Consider the following 18030-nt stretch of genomic DNA (forward strand, 5'->3'; position numbering starts at 1 on the left):
AAAAATTTAAAAAAAAAACAATAAATCATTAAAAGCACCAAAGAGGGCCTTTAATTAAGAAATAATATATGAAAAATAATTATACTTCGTTCTTAATAAAAAAAAACTCAACCATTTTCTTTATTGTCATCCGTTATTTATTTATTTATTTATTTATTCACTGTTGTTCATGTTTCCTATTGACAAATTGACACCACTAAAATTTATATGTATGGCAAAATAATATTTTTTATGCATATATAATTGTATTTTCATACATAAAATTGCATTATTATTTATGAAAATAGTAATAATTTCAAATAAAATAAAATTATAATGTATAACAAAGTTCTTAAATTAGACTAGATTATTTGACCGACAGATTCACTACATTTGTTCTGACAAAGTTTGTTATTAATAGACGCTCCATATCAACAACATTAAAACAGTATTATTTTTAAAGCTCAACAAACTAAATTTGAAACTGAAACCTACTAATAAAGCAAGAACTGAATTTAGATTACGTATATGAATCTTGTTTGTGAGTAAAAAACAGAGTTTATAGCAGTTAAAAGACTTTTATGCTCCGTCCCTCCGAAGCAAGGGCTGAGTACCCTATGAAGCAAGGGCAGTCAGAGAAAGGACATGAGGTTTTGGTACTTTGGTAGGCCACACTTTCCCTCCAATGCCCACATTTTCTGCCGTCCCTGTTAGTCTTCTTTTCTTGTCATGTTTTTTTTTTTTTTTAATCTCTCTCTTTGCCTTCTTCGTCATGCTCACAACACAATTAACTGACAAAGCCTCTCTTTTTTTTTTTTACCCTTTTCTACACCCATCTGTTTCACTCACACTTCTCCACTTCACTAACCCCACTTTCTTTCAAAAGCTCACATTTTTATTCATCTTTCCCCTTCTCAACTCCCAACTCTCACCCCCTTTGTCCTTTTTCCCCTTCCCCCCTGCATTCTTCTGTCAAAACCCTAGATATCAAATCTGGGCTTTTTGTTTTCTTAGTCACTTCAGACAGGTCCTTGAACTGCCAGCTTGCAAGTCTGAGTTTTCTGTCTGGAATCCAAACTTCTGGGGTTCCTACATTATTTTATAGACACAACACAATTTTTCCTTGTGAGCTTTCTCATGGATTTTCTGTGGTGATAGTGTCTTGAGTTCCTTTCAACTGGGTAGGGGTGTTTTTTGTTTGTTTTTTTTTTAATTTTAATTTTAATTTTTTTTTTTTTTGTAGAGGGGATGTTTTAGATTCATATAAGTAAACAAAACCCTTGTTCCAGCAGACACTTTGCCGAGTCTTTGAGCCTGTTACCAGTATATGTAAAACTGTGTGTTTTAGATCATTTTATCTTTTCAGGGGTTAAAATCACATTTTTTCATCGTTGTTTGTGTCTTTTCACTTTAGCATTTTCGCCTATTTGTTAGTATAAGGAGTTAGGTTTTGGAGAGTTTTGGCGTAGTTGCACAGGCAGCAAGTAAATGCATGGATGGGAGAGAGGTTATGGCATTTTCTGGTGGCTCAGCTTCATATTACATGCATAGAGGAGGGGTTGGAGGGTCTGGTTCTGGATCACTCAGTGGTGGAGGGGAGTTCCAAGCTGCCCCTGGGTTCAGACCTTTATCAAACCCTGGCATTCAAGCTGAATCAAATTCAAGGGGTCAGGGAGGTGGTTCTGTAGGGTCTAGCTCCATATTTTCTATGGAGCCTCCTCAGGGTCGTGCCAATTTTAACCATGACATTGGCATTGGCAGTGGGGCACCTTCAAGTGAGCCTGTTAAGAAGAAAAGAGGGAGACCCCGTAAATATGGTCCTGATGGAACAGTTTCTTTGAGGTTGTCTCCAATGTCTGCCCCCGCTAACTCCACCCAGGGTGAAAATGCAACCACCCTTTCTCAGAAAAAGGGAAGAGGGCGCCCACCTGGATCTGGAAGGAAGCAACAGCTAGCTGCATTAGGTGTGTTTGTGTGAAGATCTTCATTTCTTGTTTATAGTATGTGCAATATGGTTAATGATTTCTGGATGGAAATTCACTGTTCAGTATTTGACTATTTGTGCTCTGATTTTGGGTGCAGCAGTAGATGCTTTAAATTTCTGATAAATGTTGTGGTCAGTTTCATGCTGTTAAATTTCATTTATTAAATCGTTATTAGCAATTCAACAGTAAGAGGTGGATGACGGCTGTGCTCTGGTATTGCTGAAATGTATTTTAAAAAGCATTATTTTTGTGTAGCTGTTATTTTCTATTTCTAGATGCATTATACTGGTAATTTCTGTTTCTTTGTTTCCCTAGTTATTTGATATTATTTTTCTTATGATATGATCACCCGCTATTCTTAAATTCCTCTTCCAAATTTTTTGGAAGTAAATGTAATTGTGATGAAAGGATTTCCTGGAGACGTATACAACTGCTTAATGTTGTCATCATCGTGATCTCTGGTGTTTATCATGTGTTGTCACTGTCTACAGGCAGTAGTTCACATTTATGGATTATAAATTAAAATAAAAAGTTAGATGCTAAGTTTTACACTTTTAACCTTTATGTTTTGGTAGTGACTAATAGTTGTAACTAGCTATAGTTTTGTATTTAGTTTACTTATTTTCTTGAAAGTTGTTGGACCTTTAACATCTGTTGTTTATTGTATTGCAGGTGAATGGATGAATAGTTCAGCAGGCTTGGCCTTTTCACCTCATGTTGTCACTATAGGAGTTGGGGAGGTATAAACACTGTTCATACGCCATACCGATCTTCATATTATTTTGTTCTCTTTCTTCATCCTGAATGTGAAAAATGTTGTTGAGGGCATTGTATGCCTTAGAGCGGATGTATTTTTCTTAAATGCTTCCTCTTATGGGCTAATTTTGTTGTAACTCTAAACTCTTTGTTGTAATTGATATCAACACAGGAAAAAAAGTTTGCTCAATTTGGAAAATATACTTTATGTGATTTGAAGACTTGTGGTCGATAGTCCATAATTCACACAGATCTAAAAAGCATGCATATTTAAAAGCTATAGTGGGGAGAAAACCGTTTTTCTCTACCAAAGATAATTTTCCTTCATTTTTATTCAGAATGATTTCATAATTATAATTTACTCATTATGACATGCAATCCAAATGGATGGTTTATATAATTGGAAATCATTGAATGTACACATGGAGGGAATTTTCAGTGACTGAGTTTATCATAGTAAATATAAATCAGTGAAGGTTACTCTCTATTTAAAGATGCTTGTTGAATACATGTAATACTGATGATTGATGATGATGCCGCTTGATATAAACATCTCATTTGGTTTTCAAATAATAAGTGTAATTATTAATATAGAAGTTCCTTTTGAACAATCAATTTTCATTGTTGCAGGACATTGTGGCAAAGTTATTATCGTTATCTCAGCAGAGACCAAGGGCTCTTTGCGTTTTGTCAGGCACTGGGACAGTTTCTTCAGTCACTCTACGACAGCCTGCTTCTACCAATGCCAGTGTAACTTTTGAGGTTAAAGCACTAAATTGTATTCTGCTTAAAGTGCCTATTGCCTAAGGTCGTTCTTACGATGTACTGGGAAACTTATTATATTTTATAAATTTTACAGGGACGATTCCAAATACTATGCTTGTCTGGTTCTTACTTGGTTGCTGAAGATGGTGGACCCTCCAATAGAACTGGTGGCATTAGTGTTTCACTTTCTAGTCCTGATGGTCATGTTATTGGTGGTGGTGTTGCTGTGCTTATTGCTGGGAGCCCAGTGCAGGTATCTTGATTCTTCTAAAGCCTGCAGTATGTTTGTTGCATGATTATCAGTATGGAATGATTAGTGGGATGCAATGCTTTGCAATATAGATTGTGGGTTGTATTGTATCAAATGTGTTTTAATTGCACATCAATCACGAAAAATGCAAATGAATTGTCTCTTTATCACCTATTTAACTTCACAAAGCTATTTATGTGTGGATTGATTTCTTTTGTTAAATGGTTCATAGAATTATGCTTATTATTGATCATGAATCTTACAATTCTCAATTCCATATCGATTTGCCATTCAGAAAATGAACCTTCCAATTTATGATCTGTATCCTAATTCAACACCATGCTTGGATTGGAAGTTCTGGTTGTTATCAACTTTGCTTAATTGCTTTTTCACATTGTTAAGGCTGAAACAATATGACAAAACAAGAATTTGCATTGAACGGTTGGGACAATAGATATTAGCGAGATTGGGATGCTCAATAATACAGTTTCTGATGTAGCTTAGGCCTGTTCATACTACTAGAGTTTCCTGTTCAGCAACGGGAAGTGTGTAGGGACTATATGCTTCTCAATTTCTGCATCAAAAAACAAAACAACATCATAACCCTGAAATCTAAAAGGTATATAGATGAATGAAAGGCTTGGTTTGTTACAGGTGGTATTGTGCAGTTTTGTGTATGGTGGCTCAAAGACAAAGCCTAAACAAGGGCTCACTATCACAGATGAAAGTGGTGAGCACCCTCAGCATAATGACAAGATGGCTACTCCAGCCAGTGCTCCACCTGGTCATAATCAAAACTACCTCCCTTCTGGCGCACACATTTGGCCTGGATCTCAACCGGCAGAGCTGAAAAACACGCAAACCCACACTGGCATTGACCTGACTCGTGGGTGAGGATTTATCTTGGAAGGAATCTGTATATAACTGTTGTACATGAACTTGAGTTTGCGAGCATTGTGACTGTGCTTGTTGTTATCCCCTTTTGTTGGGTGACAGGTTTGCACTAACACATGCTGCAACAAATGATTTATTCGTGATTAAGTGATGATTCTTGGTATATCCAGAAAAATGTCTGTTGAAATGTTCATGATATTGCACATGTTTGGTCGACAATTACATTAGTGTAGTACCTTTGTGAATTTGAATGCAAGTTTGTGGGTTTAGATGGATGACTTGATAAGTTTATCAAATAAAAGACTTTTTTTTAACCCTTTCTACACTCTAATCCAAAGCAAAATTCATTGGGATGCATGTTTTCCCGAGATGAATTTGATGAGTTCTGGGATCCCTCGATGTGGACCACTGATAATGGTTCACATTACTCCAATTTCTTAGTGGACTGAGCTCAATTATTTGCCTGTCCTTGGCCCTGGCATTTAATATCTCTGCACAGTGTGCAGCTTAATAAACTGAACAGAACATAATTGTGACTGCGCTGGACCTAAAGAACTGTGATACTTTGACAATTTTTTTTTTTGGACAAAGTTTGTTTTTCAACACATACCATATTAGTTTTTTCTTTTCAAGTCACATTGAACTTTTCTTTTATTCATTGAAGTGATGTTGTGCATACTACTTGAAAATGTATCAGAATTGTTTTAAGGAAAAAGATAAGGGATAAAGTTTTTATTTATAATTTGCTAAAATAAATAGTGTATACAAAATGTTAGGTTGTGTATTATTGTTATTTATTAAAACTTCTATTAATAATACAGTTTTGTTTGGTTTAATCAGTTAAAATAGTTTGGAGGGAACTGTTTGTACATGTTGAGAAGACAAAGAGGCTTAGTTGCCTGGTCAAGCTCTACTATGCAAATCAGGTCTTTGATTGCTCTTTTTTGTTGTGATGAGAAATCCTTGTGAATACTACATTCTACGGTTTTGCTCAAACAAACAGATCTTGAATATACTTATTGAAATGAATAATCACGTGTGTATGCTTTAATTGTAATTTGGGTTTTTTATATTTTACCAACACAAAAAAATCTCCTAAATTGTTAAAAATATGATTTTATATTCTATATAAAGTTTGATAGTAACGACTACATTTGATGGCCAACAATAAACATCAAAACAAATACCGTTCTACTTCTCATTTGTAGACTACTTTTATATAAGGTAAAAGCATTTGTATGTAATAAAAATAAGTTGAATCATAGGAAATAAGACGCAATTAGCCCTATTTGCTTTTGTATCCTTGTAGATTTTATTAAGTAGTGTTATTTACGGTCAATGAGCTTCTCCATGAATTAAACAAGTATGCAAATAAAGTTATGTGAATTTTTCTTCAACCGACCTTATACAACTTTTTCATATTTTGGCATATGATTATACATGTTCTAGATTTATGCTCCCATAATCCCAAGAAAGTATGCATAACCAGACCAGACATCAACATGTGTTGTCAATGGGAATAACCAAATCTTGTTCAGCTGATAAAACACGTTTATGCACAAAATCAGATTTTTGTAGGGTAACATAACAAAGTGAATACAAGATCCTTTGACGTTCATCACACCCTCTCCTTCCAGCTGAATCCTCTCCTTCAGACAACACCAAGTAGCTTAAGGATGTCTCGCTGTCATAAGAATTAGAGGAAGCATGAACCATCTGATTTATAGCATATTAACAAACACAGAGAATGCAATTTTTACCTCAAGGCTAAGAGGAGATGTGGTGAGATAATAGCGATCCACCACTTGCCCGTCCTTATCAACTAGAAACTTTGCAAAATTCCACTGAATATCATCCCCAAATATTCCCCACTTACCTGACTTCAAGAATTTGTATAAAGGAGCAGAATTGTCCCCATTCACTTCAATCTAGCACAGTGACAGAGAGGCGAATATATATAAAGGATGTCAGATTTCTTCAAAAAATCTGGAAGTTCACAGATATAGAGACTAAAGCAGATGAAAATGTTTATTTGACCTTCTTTTCCACACACGAGGAGGTTTAATATTGATAATAGATGACCAAGAAAAAAAATGGACCTCATGCCTCAGTAACCAGAAATCTCACTCAGGGCAGTGATAAGCATTAACCAAATTGCAGACGTACAAAATCCATACTATTTAATCTTCAGCATAAGTATCACAAAAGAGTTGGAATTCGAAATAGAGTATCTGAATAAAATTAATTGGCACTTTACTATTTGGGTTCAAACTGGATGATTAAATGCAAGCTTTCCGAGCTAATATGTTCATCTACCTTATCAAAGATGGGAAATTCAGATTTAAAGCGAGTGCAGACAAACTCCTTAATTTGATCATTGCTTCCAGGTTCTTCCTCCCCAAATTGATTACATGGAAATGCCAGAATCTCCAGCCCTAATGAAGCCATCAAATCAAACTCATCCATATCTATTAATAAAAAACATACTCGGAAAATAATAAAAGGAAACACTCTGCTTCATACAGTAAAGCATCACAAAATCAATCTCCACAGGCACAACTCATAGATAGAGCCAACCTGAATTTGGCAGAAATGAAGTACATAAAGCCCTGGAAGCGTTATATAACTACAAACCTTTGTCTTTGTACTTCTCATATAGTTGATTCAACTCCACATAATTTGAGTTGGTCATGCCACTGCCTCAACAATACCAACCAAACAAGAACTATAAATATTCTCACGCGATGACAACTTCAGAAAGAATAATCATTGATATAAGGGGGAACAAATTCCCGACGATGAAATATATAATAGCAAAGAGGGATAGCATACCATTTGGAAGCAACATTAACAATGACCAATACTTTTCCCTTGTAAGTGACAAGATCAACATCATCACCTTTAGTATCCTGCTAGTGAACGAAAAAACTCGCAAATCTTACTCATTCAAGGATTAAAATGGTGTTTTTTTGATTTTGAAAACAAGATTAAGTGATACTCAAGATTTTAAACCTAATCTAGTAACGGTATAGTAATCTTAAATAAATAAAAACAAGCTTGTGATAGAAGAAAAAAATGCGATTTAAGGTTACAGTGAAAGCAAAGAGAGATAAAGTAGAAACCTTGACGGTAAAATCGTATACAGAGTTTGGATGGTTGGTGGGTTGAGTGGCCATGGTGTGGTGAAGGTCGCAAAGAGAAGTCAACAGCTCCGATCAGAGAGTGAAGAAGCTGATGAGTTTGGAACCCAACCCAATCACCACACTCAGCGAGGTTGAAAACTTGTGTGGAATAGTTTTCTACTTCACTTTTTCTGAGCTTTAAAACCTTTTCTATGTCTCAAATTCATCATAAATTCTTTGTTATTTGACAATTTTAGAAGAAATAACCAGAGAATCTAATTCATACATTTACAAAATAAAAAAAGACCTGATCTGTTCATAAATACTTGAAGAACATAAAAAAATGCAAGCAAGCTAAATTTGAGATTCTAAAACTGCAAATAATAAAAAAATATTGACATTACTGAGAAGTCGTGCAAAGTATTTATATTTAATACATGTGATAAATTTTAAACGACAATGAACATTTGATAATAGCAGTAAGAATAAATATTAGGCTTAAATACCTTTTTTTCTCATTTTCGTAGTATTTATTGCGAATGATCCTCATTTTGACATAATGTTTAAAATGATCATCATTTTCTACCGAATATTTAAAATGGTCCTCATTTTCGCAATTCGTGTTTTATTTGGTCCTTTTCTATAACGCGGTTTAAATCATTAACGGAGCATTGTACATGTGACACAGTTTGTATTAGGGTCGTGTACTGTACAGGTGGCTAAATTTGTCAATTTAGGGGAAATTTTGCAATTAGGGAAATTTCTTTATCTTCGTCTTTCTTGATCTCGGAATGAAGTGGACAGTCAAGCATTGTAATGCATTTGGACTTCCCTTAAACTTCGTAGAATTTCACTTTTGTCAAACATTGATGTAGTGCATTTTGATGAGGATGAATTAATGTTATGAATTTAACTTCTTCCAGACTTAGATCAATTTAATTTTTCCCAAGCTTAGATCAATATCACGCAATGCTCATATGTCATTTCAAACATGTTGGGACTAATATTAACATAATCAAACTAATTCATTTCTTCATTTAACAATAGTACAAAACATGGACTTCAAAATCATTAATATGTCTCATTTGTGTCATGATGATGACATCTTTTCATCAACACCACCAATTGAAAAAGTTGCAGCCCACATTATCGGAACCACCACTCTGTAAATCAATCAACCAAAAAATAAAACCAGTTTATTATTAACACAAAAATAAAAACAGATTGTACCCAAAATTTTCTAACAATATTATTTGGAGTTCTTGTCATCCTCAAAGTTGTCATCTCTCCGCAGCTACAAATCGGGGTTAATCCATTTCTCGTTGAACCACCAACAGTGCACAAAGTGATAACAATTGCCTCCAACTCCAACGACAACAGAGGTAAAGGAAGAAGATTAAGACCATAACATACCTATATAATGGGATTGCAGGAAGAAGAAGACTGCAACAACACCAATTGGAAATTGAGGAACAAGATTGTCAAAACTCACCAACTGCCGAAACATTCCTTACCAAAACCCTAGCTCACTTATTTAACCCCAAATATCTAATTATCACACCTGTACAGTACACGTAACACATCCTAATACAAAACGTGCCACCTGTACAATGCTCCGTTAATGATTTAAACGGTGTTACATTAGAGGACCAAATAAAACACGAATTGCGAAAATGAGGACTATTTTAAACATTCGGTAAAAATGAGGATCATTTTTAAACATTCTGTCAAAATGAGGACTATTCGCAACAAACACTAGAAAAATGAGGACCAAAAAGATATTTAAGCCTAAATATTATTATTACAATAATTAATCTGATCGTTAATAATTCATAATGACATATTTTTTTTAACTCTTAAATAACACTTAAAAATTGGAGAGGAAATATTTCTTAAATAAATTTGTATATCTATACAAATATAAAAATAAGTTCTAAAAGAAATACAATTTCTAATTTAGATAAAATTAATATTATATTAATTTAAAATTATTTAGTTTATATTTTTTGAAAAATAAAACTTATGAAAAATATGTCTAATTTTAGTCAATAAAGATAGGTCTAATAGGTAAAGAAGTTCATAAATTATAATTTTACCTTATCCGTTCTTAATTTTACAAAGACTACAAATAAAATATTAAAAATAATGAATAAATTGCCTCCAAGTTTTTCTAATATATCAGATTTTACCACAATTCTTATTTACGTCGTGAAGTTGAATTACATTTAAAATCTCTTTCTTGATATAGTATAAAAACCTATCATATGTACTCCTTTAACAAATCAATTACGTAAAGTTTGATTAGATTTAAAGTGCATCTCATAATTAAACATAACATTTTATATTATTGTGTTTTATAAGATATATTAAGAGAATAATGGTATTTTGATATCATAATTTTTTGGATTAAACATATTTTTAGCCTTTTAATTTTAATCGAAAATTAAAATTAATTTATTTTTTAAACTATAATTCAATTTAAAAATTAACTTGAATTTAATTCTTTTAATTAATTTTTTTTAATTTATTTAATGAAATACCAAATTTAAAACATTAAATAAATTTAAGAAAATGTGATTAACAAAATTAAATTTATGTATTTTTAAAATTGAAAATGGATTCAAAATTTAAAAAAAAAACTAATTTCTGTTTTACCGAAGATTAATGACTCAAAAACATATTTAACCATAATTTTTTTACACCTATTTAATATTACCCTTCACTGCGTTCACTTTTTCTTTTTCTTTAGATATATAAAAATTAACTTTTCCTAAAAATATTTTATCACTATAACTATAAAAAGAGGTCTGTCTAATAAGGTTAAATAACATTTTTCCTGTTAAGGAAAAAACCTAGGGTGAAGATAGACAAATAAGAAAAGAAAATGATACTTTGATAAAAAAAATTAAAAATTTTGACAATCAAACATTTTTGGTAAAAATAACTAAAATTTTATTATTTGATTTTCTTAACTTCCATAAAAAAATAACAAAATAATTCTATTTAGTAACTTTCTCAACTGTATCAAAAAAATGTTTGTCAAAAATTTATTTACCATTCACACCAACCTAAGTTAAATGCAAAAGAACATGATCTTAGTATTCGTTTAACACTACAGTAAAAACTCAGACATGATGGCAAGTGAAATAGTTCTTCGAATCCCATCACTACCAATTCAGAATGTTGATAACAAAACCAATTATTTTGGGTTTACCAGAAAGCATACTCGACATCTTGACTCAAACTGATTGCTGGGAATGACAGAATTTTCAGTAAAGAAGATCAAGTCTTTTAGAACAACAATGAGATACCATATTAGGTTTGTTGAAGTGCAAAATGAAATGTGAAGTCTCATAGTAGATGAACTCATAAATCAAAGGAAGATACAGTACATAAACTAAGGACTTCAGATATTGTATTGAGTGTAGTGTCTCATTTACGTTAAATAGAAATGAGCAAGCAATAGAAGGAATAATGAACCTAATAATACCTTTAAGACTTTGTAATGAGTGCAGTATATATCAAACTTAATTTTGAAGTTTATTTTTAGGAAAATGTTTCATGACACCATTTGTATTTGACAATCCACTTTTGATTATTAGAAATAGTAATTTTTGTATTTATAAAGAAAAAGAAAAATTAAAAATTAAAATAATGAATATAAAGTGTGTACATATATATATATATATATATATATATATATATATATATATATATATATATATATATATATATATTATATGAGTCTGATATTAGATAATTACCAATTTTTTTAATTTTTACAAGTTTTTTTATTATTGGTTCCATGGACTAGACAGTTAGTCTCCAAATTAGGTAAACTAAATATGAAAAAACAAGCAAAATATAACCATGTTTGATTTGGAAGGGCTTTAGAATCTCGTATTCGTATTTTAAGATATGAAAAGATGAAAAGGTGAATGATTCACGAAAATAACCAAAGACGCACTTTTCGTTTTTACTTGTCCCTCATACTCTTTTTTGATTGGATTAGTGTTACAAAACAGTACGTTTAAGTAAATTAAAAAGTACGTCAATCAAAACACAGTTTTTTTTTTATCATTATTGTCTATATCATTATATCAAATACCATTTTGTATAGCTATTGTTTTATTTAGTCATCTTAATATTATCCTTTATTAAATTAAAATAATTTCATTATTCGATAAAAACATAAGCATAATTTATATTTTACGTATTTAAAATTATATTTTTAAATATAAAAGTACGGACCCACAGAATTCTACTAGTTAAGAAGTATAAATTAAATCGTACTTACTAACAACAGTATAATAATTTAATGATAATGATAAGACAGCAATGTAATAGAAAGCTTAAGTTTACTACACTCAGTAATAAGTAGACAATGTCATGGTTATGAACATAATATCAGGTACAAGAGCAAATGCTTCAGTACATGTAAGACAGACATGAAAGTGCAACAACATCTGCAACACATTTCTTATTTATAATTATGTTCGAATCTCTACTCATTTATTGAAGATGCAGTCATCCATAGCTTCAAGCATTCAACAACTTCAACAAGTCCTTCTGCAGATATCAGAAAAAGAAGCATTGTTAATGTAAAAATATCAGATAAGTATAGGCCAAACTATTGTTGCATAATACTAATTGTCTTACCTCAATGCTCAGAGGAGAAGTTGTGGGTGCATAGCGATCAACAACCTTTCCCTCCTTATCAACAAGGAACTTGGAGAAGTTCCATTTGATATTATCCCCGAAAAGTCCACCTTTGCTTGATTTTAGATACTTGTAGAGTGGATCAGCACTGTCACCATTCACATCAACCTATATTAAATGCAAAAGAACAATGGTCTCAGTATAAGGTTAACAGTAAAGTGAATACTTAGACACAGGAAAGTGAAATGTATTCAAACAAGAATTAGTTTCCCTAGTCTGAAATTGATCGTTTTCTTAGTGCTGCGTGGTGGGATATTAACACCACATCAAGGAAGAATCCATTCATCTCTACTTTAATGGTTCATACATTAATCGTCTCTGATTTTCAGGGAGAGTTAATTTCAGAACTCATTCAGAACATGTCCAAGGGAACCCAATTGGAGATTAGAGGTGAACAGAAAGAATACGCTAAATTGTGAGTCAAACAAGATTTGAGCTAAAGCCTAAAAGATTGGTAATCAAAGAGCTAAACCAAGAATATAGACAAAGCATGAAGTTGTTTTCTATACACAGGAATGAAATCACAGTCGGTGGGAAATGAGAATAAGCAAAGGTTTCTTTACCTTGTTAAAAACGGGAAACTCAGCCTTGAAGCGAGTACAAACAAAATCTTGTATCTGTTCATTAGATCCAGGCTCCTGTGCCCCAAACTGATTGCATGGGAATGCTAGAATCTCCAGACCTAAACAAAGAAGATCAATGTTTTGAGAAAGAAGACATGGGTTTGTTACTGTAATCGGTTCAACATGAACAGAACAAAACATGCAGACTAAAACATAATGAATTTGCCATGCTACAGAGATAACATTGACGCTACCACACCATAAGATAACAGTAGACACAAGAATGAAAGGGACAGCAAGAAACAAACAAACAGCAGGACAACAATCGGAACAGCACGAGAACAGAAGACAAAAACAAACCTTTTTGTTTGTACTTCTCGTACAACTGACTCAGCTCTGTGTAATTCGAATTAGTCAAGCCACTGCATCAAACATTGAACCAACATCAAAATAAAGCACAAAGAATTGGTCTGAAACAAAATTAAGGGCGAAATCCTCCAATTATAAACCCACATGACTGACTAGCTGTGCCAATTTAGGGTAAAATCAGAGAACATAACTGAAAACATTCTTGATCAAAATTAAAATTGGTAAACTTCAATTTCAATTAAATAAAGAAAACGAGAAAATTGAAAATTGGAGAGGTACCATTGTGAGGCAACGTTGACAATTATAAGGACCTTTCCTTTGTAGTCACCAAGATTAATATCATTTCCCTTAGCATCCTGAAAAAGGATAAAGAAAAGGGTTAACCTAAATCTAAAGTTTACGCACTTCACTAAGCAAACGATGAAACAGAAGCAAGATGTGTACTTTGACGGTGAAATCGTGGACTGATTTGGCGCTTGAGGTGGCCATAGTGTGATCGGTTCTGAAAGAGGAGAACAAAGAGGTGGATGAGGTTGAAGGAAGCGGTTTGAAAAAAGCGTGAAAAACAGGGCGGGAGAGGGTAGGGTTGGAGAGGACTTGAAGAGAGGAAGAAGAAGAAGAAGAAGAGGTGGAAGAAGCTAATCTTATAGCAGTTGTTGTGCGGATGAAGATGCGAGTGGTTGAAGAAGAAAGCATTGGCAAATACGTTATGATTGTAATTTATAGCGTCTTTATTCCGCGTAGAGTGACACCTTCCTTCTTGGTTCTTCTTATTGGCGTAGCTGGGTCCAGTTTCAGGATTCCAAGGTTGTATTATTATGTGAACGTGAACCACTTGTGTAGTTCTGTCTGATTACGGTATCGGTGACGACGGTGAGGAGGTAAACGTTTAACACGTGGCTGCACATGCACACTTTCTTTAAAAATTAATGTTGATTATTATACAATCGTATTTATTTAGTCATATTTTCTTTTATGCAGGCAAGCTTCCTCTTTATTAAAATAAACATATTATAAATTTGAATTATCTATTTTATTTTCTTAATAATATTTCGAAATCTTTAATAGAGTCAAACTTCCATGTTCGCTTGAAGGAACTTGGAAGAGAAGGCTTGGGATGTTCTTCCTGCACCCCATAAAATTTCTTCCTGCACCTTATCGAATTGGATTTTGCTTTTATAAAGATTTTTTTCGGAAGATACTCATTCCACCTCTAGTTCGGATCAAAATTTTCGGAAGCATGTGATGGGATGAAGAAAGAAATTTGACCGGTGCAGAAAGAAACACACGCGAAGGCTTGACAGCCAAAAGCCCAATAAGGTCCAATTAATTTGCAAAAATTTGAAGTAGAAAAAAAAGGAGAGGATGAAGTAAGATTATTACAAATAAGATAACATAAACGGTGTTGAGTGCTTAAGCAAGTGAGAGAAAGAAAGAAAAGATGAAGCTGAAGGTATATGCAGATCGAATGTCCCAGCCATCCCGTGCGATTCTCGTATTCTGCAAGTATTTCTATTTCCCTTATTATATTTTCTTTTTCTTTTTTTACTTTTGTTGTCTCCTTCTGGAATTTGAATACGGTTTCGTACAGAGTGAATGGAATAGATTTTGAGGAAATCAAAGTCGATTTATCCAAACGTCAGCACTTATCTCCCGAATTCCAAGGTAATCAGTCAATTGTCGATTTTTATTTTCGTGGAAAACAGTATTATACACTCTCTCGTCTTTAATTTTATTGGATTTTCCTTCAGCGGTTAACCCTTTAAGGAAAGTCCCTGCAATTGTTGATGGAAGGTTCAAGCTATTTGAGAGGTACTTCAGCTTCAAAGTTTCATGTTTGATGTCATTCTTCAAATTTCATTGTGTTATTGGTTTGGTTTGGTGCTGGTTACAGTTGTCGAAGCATTCCATGCTTTTGGAGTATGGAATTGTCTTCATTCTTGTTAACGGGTGTGTTGTTTTCTTCTTTGCAGTCATGCAATTCTCATGTATCTTGCATCTGCGTTTCCGGGAGTTGCAGACCATTGGTTAGTTATTATTATTGTTTTCTCCCTCTTTACAAATTTAATTGCAGTGTTGTCTGTGAAATAAAGATATGTGAATGTACAGAAGCAGGAAACGGTGTTGGGTTGTTTATGTGTTTCGTTGGCTAAGTGCTGCATCGTTTCTCAACAAAGTGACGTCTTTTTGGCTACTGATAACGTTATTTTCGCAGTTTGTATGTGCAATGGTGCTTCTGTGATAAGGGATCGTTTGGTTTTACGGAGGAGGGGAAGGGGAGGAAATGAAAGAGAGGGATTTTGATTTTATATTTTGTTTGGTTAAGAGGAGGGGAGGAGAGGGGAAGTGATCCTTTTCTTGTTTGGTTTACAAAGAGAGGGTAAAGATTTTAAATATTAAGTTACTTTTATATCCTTATAGTTTTGGATTTCAAAACATAAATAGTTATTTTTGTCAATAGAATTGAAATCCCACTGCAATAATTGCCTTTCTGTATGCTTGTCTTTGATACAGCAGGTTCCTATTGTGTTTATATTGATCCCCTTGCTGTAGACAGACACTTCTTTTGCCTTTCTTTTTTTTTTTTTTAACAATCTTTGTTTTGTTCATTCCCTTAGGTACCCAGCCGATCTTTCCAGGAGAGCAAGAATTCACTCCGTGTTAGATTGGCATCATCAGAATTTGCGGCGCGGGGCAGGTGCATCATAGCTCAAAAAGAAGCCTTTTATGCTTTTGTTGTTGTCTTTTCTTGATTGCATGTGAAACTAGTATTAAAGTTAATGTTATTTCATGAATTCTTATCATGCTGGTCTATTATAATAATCTCAATGTAAATAAATCAGAATTGGTGTCATGTTTTGCTTGCTTGTTGGATCAGATAGCTTTATTTGCAAAGTAGGGAAGTTGAATAGAGTTAAAAACATAGCTGGAAGATAATAGTGAAGCTTCAGAAAAATATGCTCAAATACCTTACTCTGGACAATTTAATTAGTTGTAGAAGACAGTATATCTTACTCCGATGCTTTGTATCAATGGCAAAGTAATGTGCATTACAGTTTGTTTAGGTCTGGTAATGCATGTATTTGAGTTGATTTATATTTTATTCTTGTACATGTACATGTACATGTTGAAGCCATGCTTTGCATAAATTTCCTTTGAGCACAGGTGAAGGTGCTGTTTTTTGTTTGTATGCAAAACTTTTCCTGCTTCGTTTCTTTTAATGACATATCTTCTTGATTGTATTCCAGCTGCATTTGTTCTAAATACTGTACTAGCGCCACTATTGGGTCTACCACTGAACCAACAAGCAGCTACTGAAGCTGAGAAAATTTTGATTTCATCTTTAACAAAAATAGAAAACGTTTGGCTTAAGGGGAACGGAAAGTACTTGCTTGGTGGCTTACGCCCATCCATAGCAGATCTCAGTCTGGTTTGCGAAATTATGCAATTAGAGGTAAATGGTGAAGTTCATCTAAATTAGGAATCATCACTAATTATGTCATGACTTCGGTAAATGGGGATAGTTTTATTTTTCCATTAAGCTTTTTTCTTGAGTTTGAAAAAAAAAAAATTGTCGACCTCTTTCTGATTTAGTTTATGTTGTATGATTGAGAAGTTTCAGAAATATAAAGGTGTGGTCAGGCATGTTTGGTTTGGTTAAGATAAGGAAACAGTTTACTTTTAATGTGGTCTAATTAAGAACTGTTTATTTAGAAATGTGATACGCAGGACAGAATTTTGATCCCCTCATCTAGAGGAATTGTGATATTGACTTGGTTTTTTGGTTGCAGCTTTTAAATGGGAAGGACCGTGATCGTATCCTTGGCCCGCACAAGAAAGTTCAGCAGTGGATAGAGAGCACAAGAAATGCAACGAGGCCTCACTTTGATGAAGTTCACAAAATCCTCTATAAGCTCAAAACGAAGCTTTCTGAGAAGCAATCTAATCAGGCAGATAGCGTAATGGAATCTAGGATTAGAACCCCACTAACTTCAAAAATGTGACCAAACAACCTTGGCAGATAACTTTAGGTGATGCATATACATATGTTGATTGAAACATCAAAGATGATGATGTTTTTGTCTGTATTAAGACCACCTTAATATATGTTGGATAGGTAATAAATATCACTGCCATTTGAAGATACAATCGCGTCCTCCTAAATGCAGTTTTGACGTTACACATATTAGGGTATGTTTGGAAACATGTTATAACTCAGTTGAATGGAAAATTTTCACTTTTTGATGCTCAAACTGAGAAGGAAGTGGAGTGTTAGGTCCATGTTCAGTTCAACTGAACAGAAACGTAAACAGATACCTGATCTATCTGTAATTTACTTTTGCTGTTACAATATTTTCAAGGAGTTGGTAAATTGCTGTAAGCTATGTTGAATTGTACGACTTTTTTTTTTTTTTTTTGTAAAAAACCAAGAATGCTTAATGCATCACTATACTGACCTCAATCGTTGAATTGTACAATATAAATTTGTATTTTTATCCAATGGCACTGGCGTGGAAGCACGTCGTTGCGTGATAAAGACTATTATATTTCTCAATTTATTTTTATATAAATTTCTCACTAATAAAATGTCTTATAACTAAAAAAGTTGGAGACTCTGGATGCAGAGA

At 33.3% G+C, this 18030-nt stretch overlaps 4 protein-coding genes across 5 annotated transcripts; 2 read left to right on the forward strand and 2 right to left on the reverse strand.

Annotated features, from left to right (window-relative positions):
* Window positions 1-742: 742 nt before the first annotated feature.
* Window positions 743-4943, forward strand: LOC114179462 (AT-hook motif nuclear-localized protein 5-like). Its single transcript, XM_028065811.1, has 5 exons — window positions 743-1943; window positions 2637-2704; window positions 3351-3482; window positions 3580-3738; window positions 4390-4943. The coding sequence occupies exons 1-5, from the start codon at window positions 1472-1474 to the stop codon at window positions 4627-4629; spliced, it is 1071 nt and encodes a 356-aa protein (XP_027921612.1). The 5' UTR covers window positions 743-1471; the 3' UTR covers window positions 4630-4943.
* Window positions 4944-5957: 1014 nt separating this feature from the next.
* On the reverse strand, window positions 5958-8049 carry LOC114176364 (probable glutathione peroxidase 8). Of its 2 annotated transcripts, none has more exons than XM_028061395.1 (6): window positions 7752-8049; window positions 7462-7538; window positions 7264-7325; window positions 6946-7064; window positions 6390-6557; window positions 5958-6313 (listed from the first exon to the last, which is right to left on the reverse strand). In XM_028061395.1, the coding sequence occupies exons 1-6, from the start codon at window positions 7803-7805 to the stop codon at window positions 6281-6283; spliced, it is 513 nt and encodes a 170-aa protein (XP_027917196.1). In that variant the 5' UTR covers window positions 7806-8049; the 3' UTR covers window positions 5958-6280. The 2 variants fall into 2 exon arrangements, with proteins under 2 accessions (XP_027917196.1, XP_027917194.1); XM_028061393.1 differs by having other exon boundaries at window positions 7462-7541; window positions 7752-8030.
* A 4024-nt stretch (window positions 8050-12073) lies between these two features.
* LOC114178919 (probable phospholipid hydroperoxide glutathione peroxidase) lies at window positions 12074-14164 on the reverse strand. Its single transcript, XM_028065067.1, has 6 exons — window positions 13847-14164; window positions 13682-13758; window positions 13394-13455; window positions 13034-13152; window positions 12411-12578; window positions 12074-12320 (listed from the first exon to the last, which is right to left on the reverse strand). Exons 1-6 carry the CDS (start codon window positions 14096-14098, stop codon window positions 12291-12293), a joined length of 708 nt encoding a protein of 235 aa, XP_027920868.1. The 5' UTR covers window positions 14099-14164; the 3' UTR covers window positions 12074-12290.
* Window positions 14165-14606: 442 nt separating this feature from the next.
* Window positions 14607-17655, forward strand: LOC114176308 (glutathione S-transferase T1-like). Its single transcript, XM_028061298.1, has 7 exons — window positions 14607-14908; window positions 14994-15067; window positions 15154-15214; window positions 15376-15429; window positions 16021-16100; window positions 16651-16856; window positions 17194-17655. Exons 1-7 carry the CDS (start codon window positions 14844-14846, stop codon window positions 17404-17406), a joined length of 753 nt encoding a protein of 250 aa, XP_027917099.1. The 5' UTR covers window positions 14607-14843; the 3' UTR covers window positions 17407-17655.
* Window positions 17656-18030: the final 375 nt, after the last annotated feature.

This window comes from Vigna unguiculata, chromosome 3 (assembly GCF_004118075.2).
Source record: "Vigna unguiculata cultivar IT97K-499-35 chromosome 3, ASM411807v1, whole genome shotgun sequence".
NCBI lineage: Eukaryota > Viridiplantae > Streptophyta > Magnoliopsida > Fabales > Fabaceae > Vigna > Vigna unguiculata.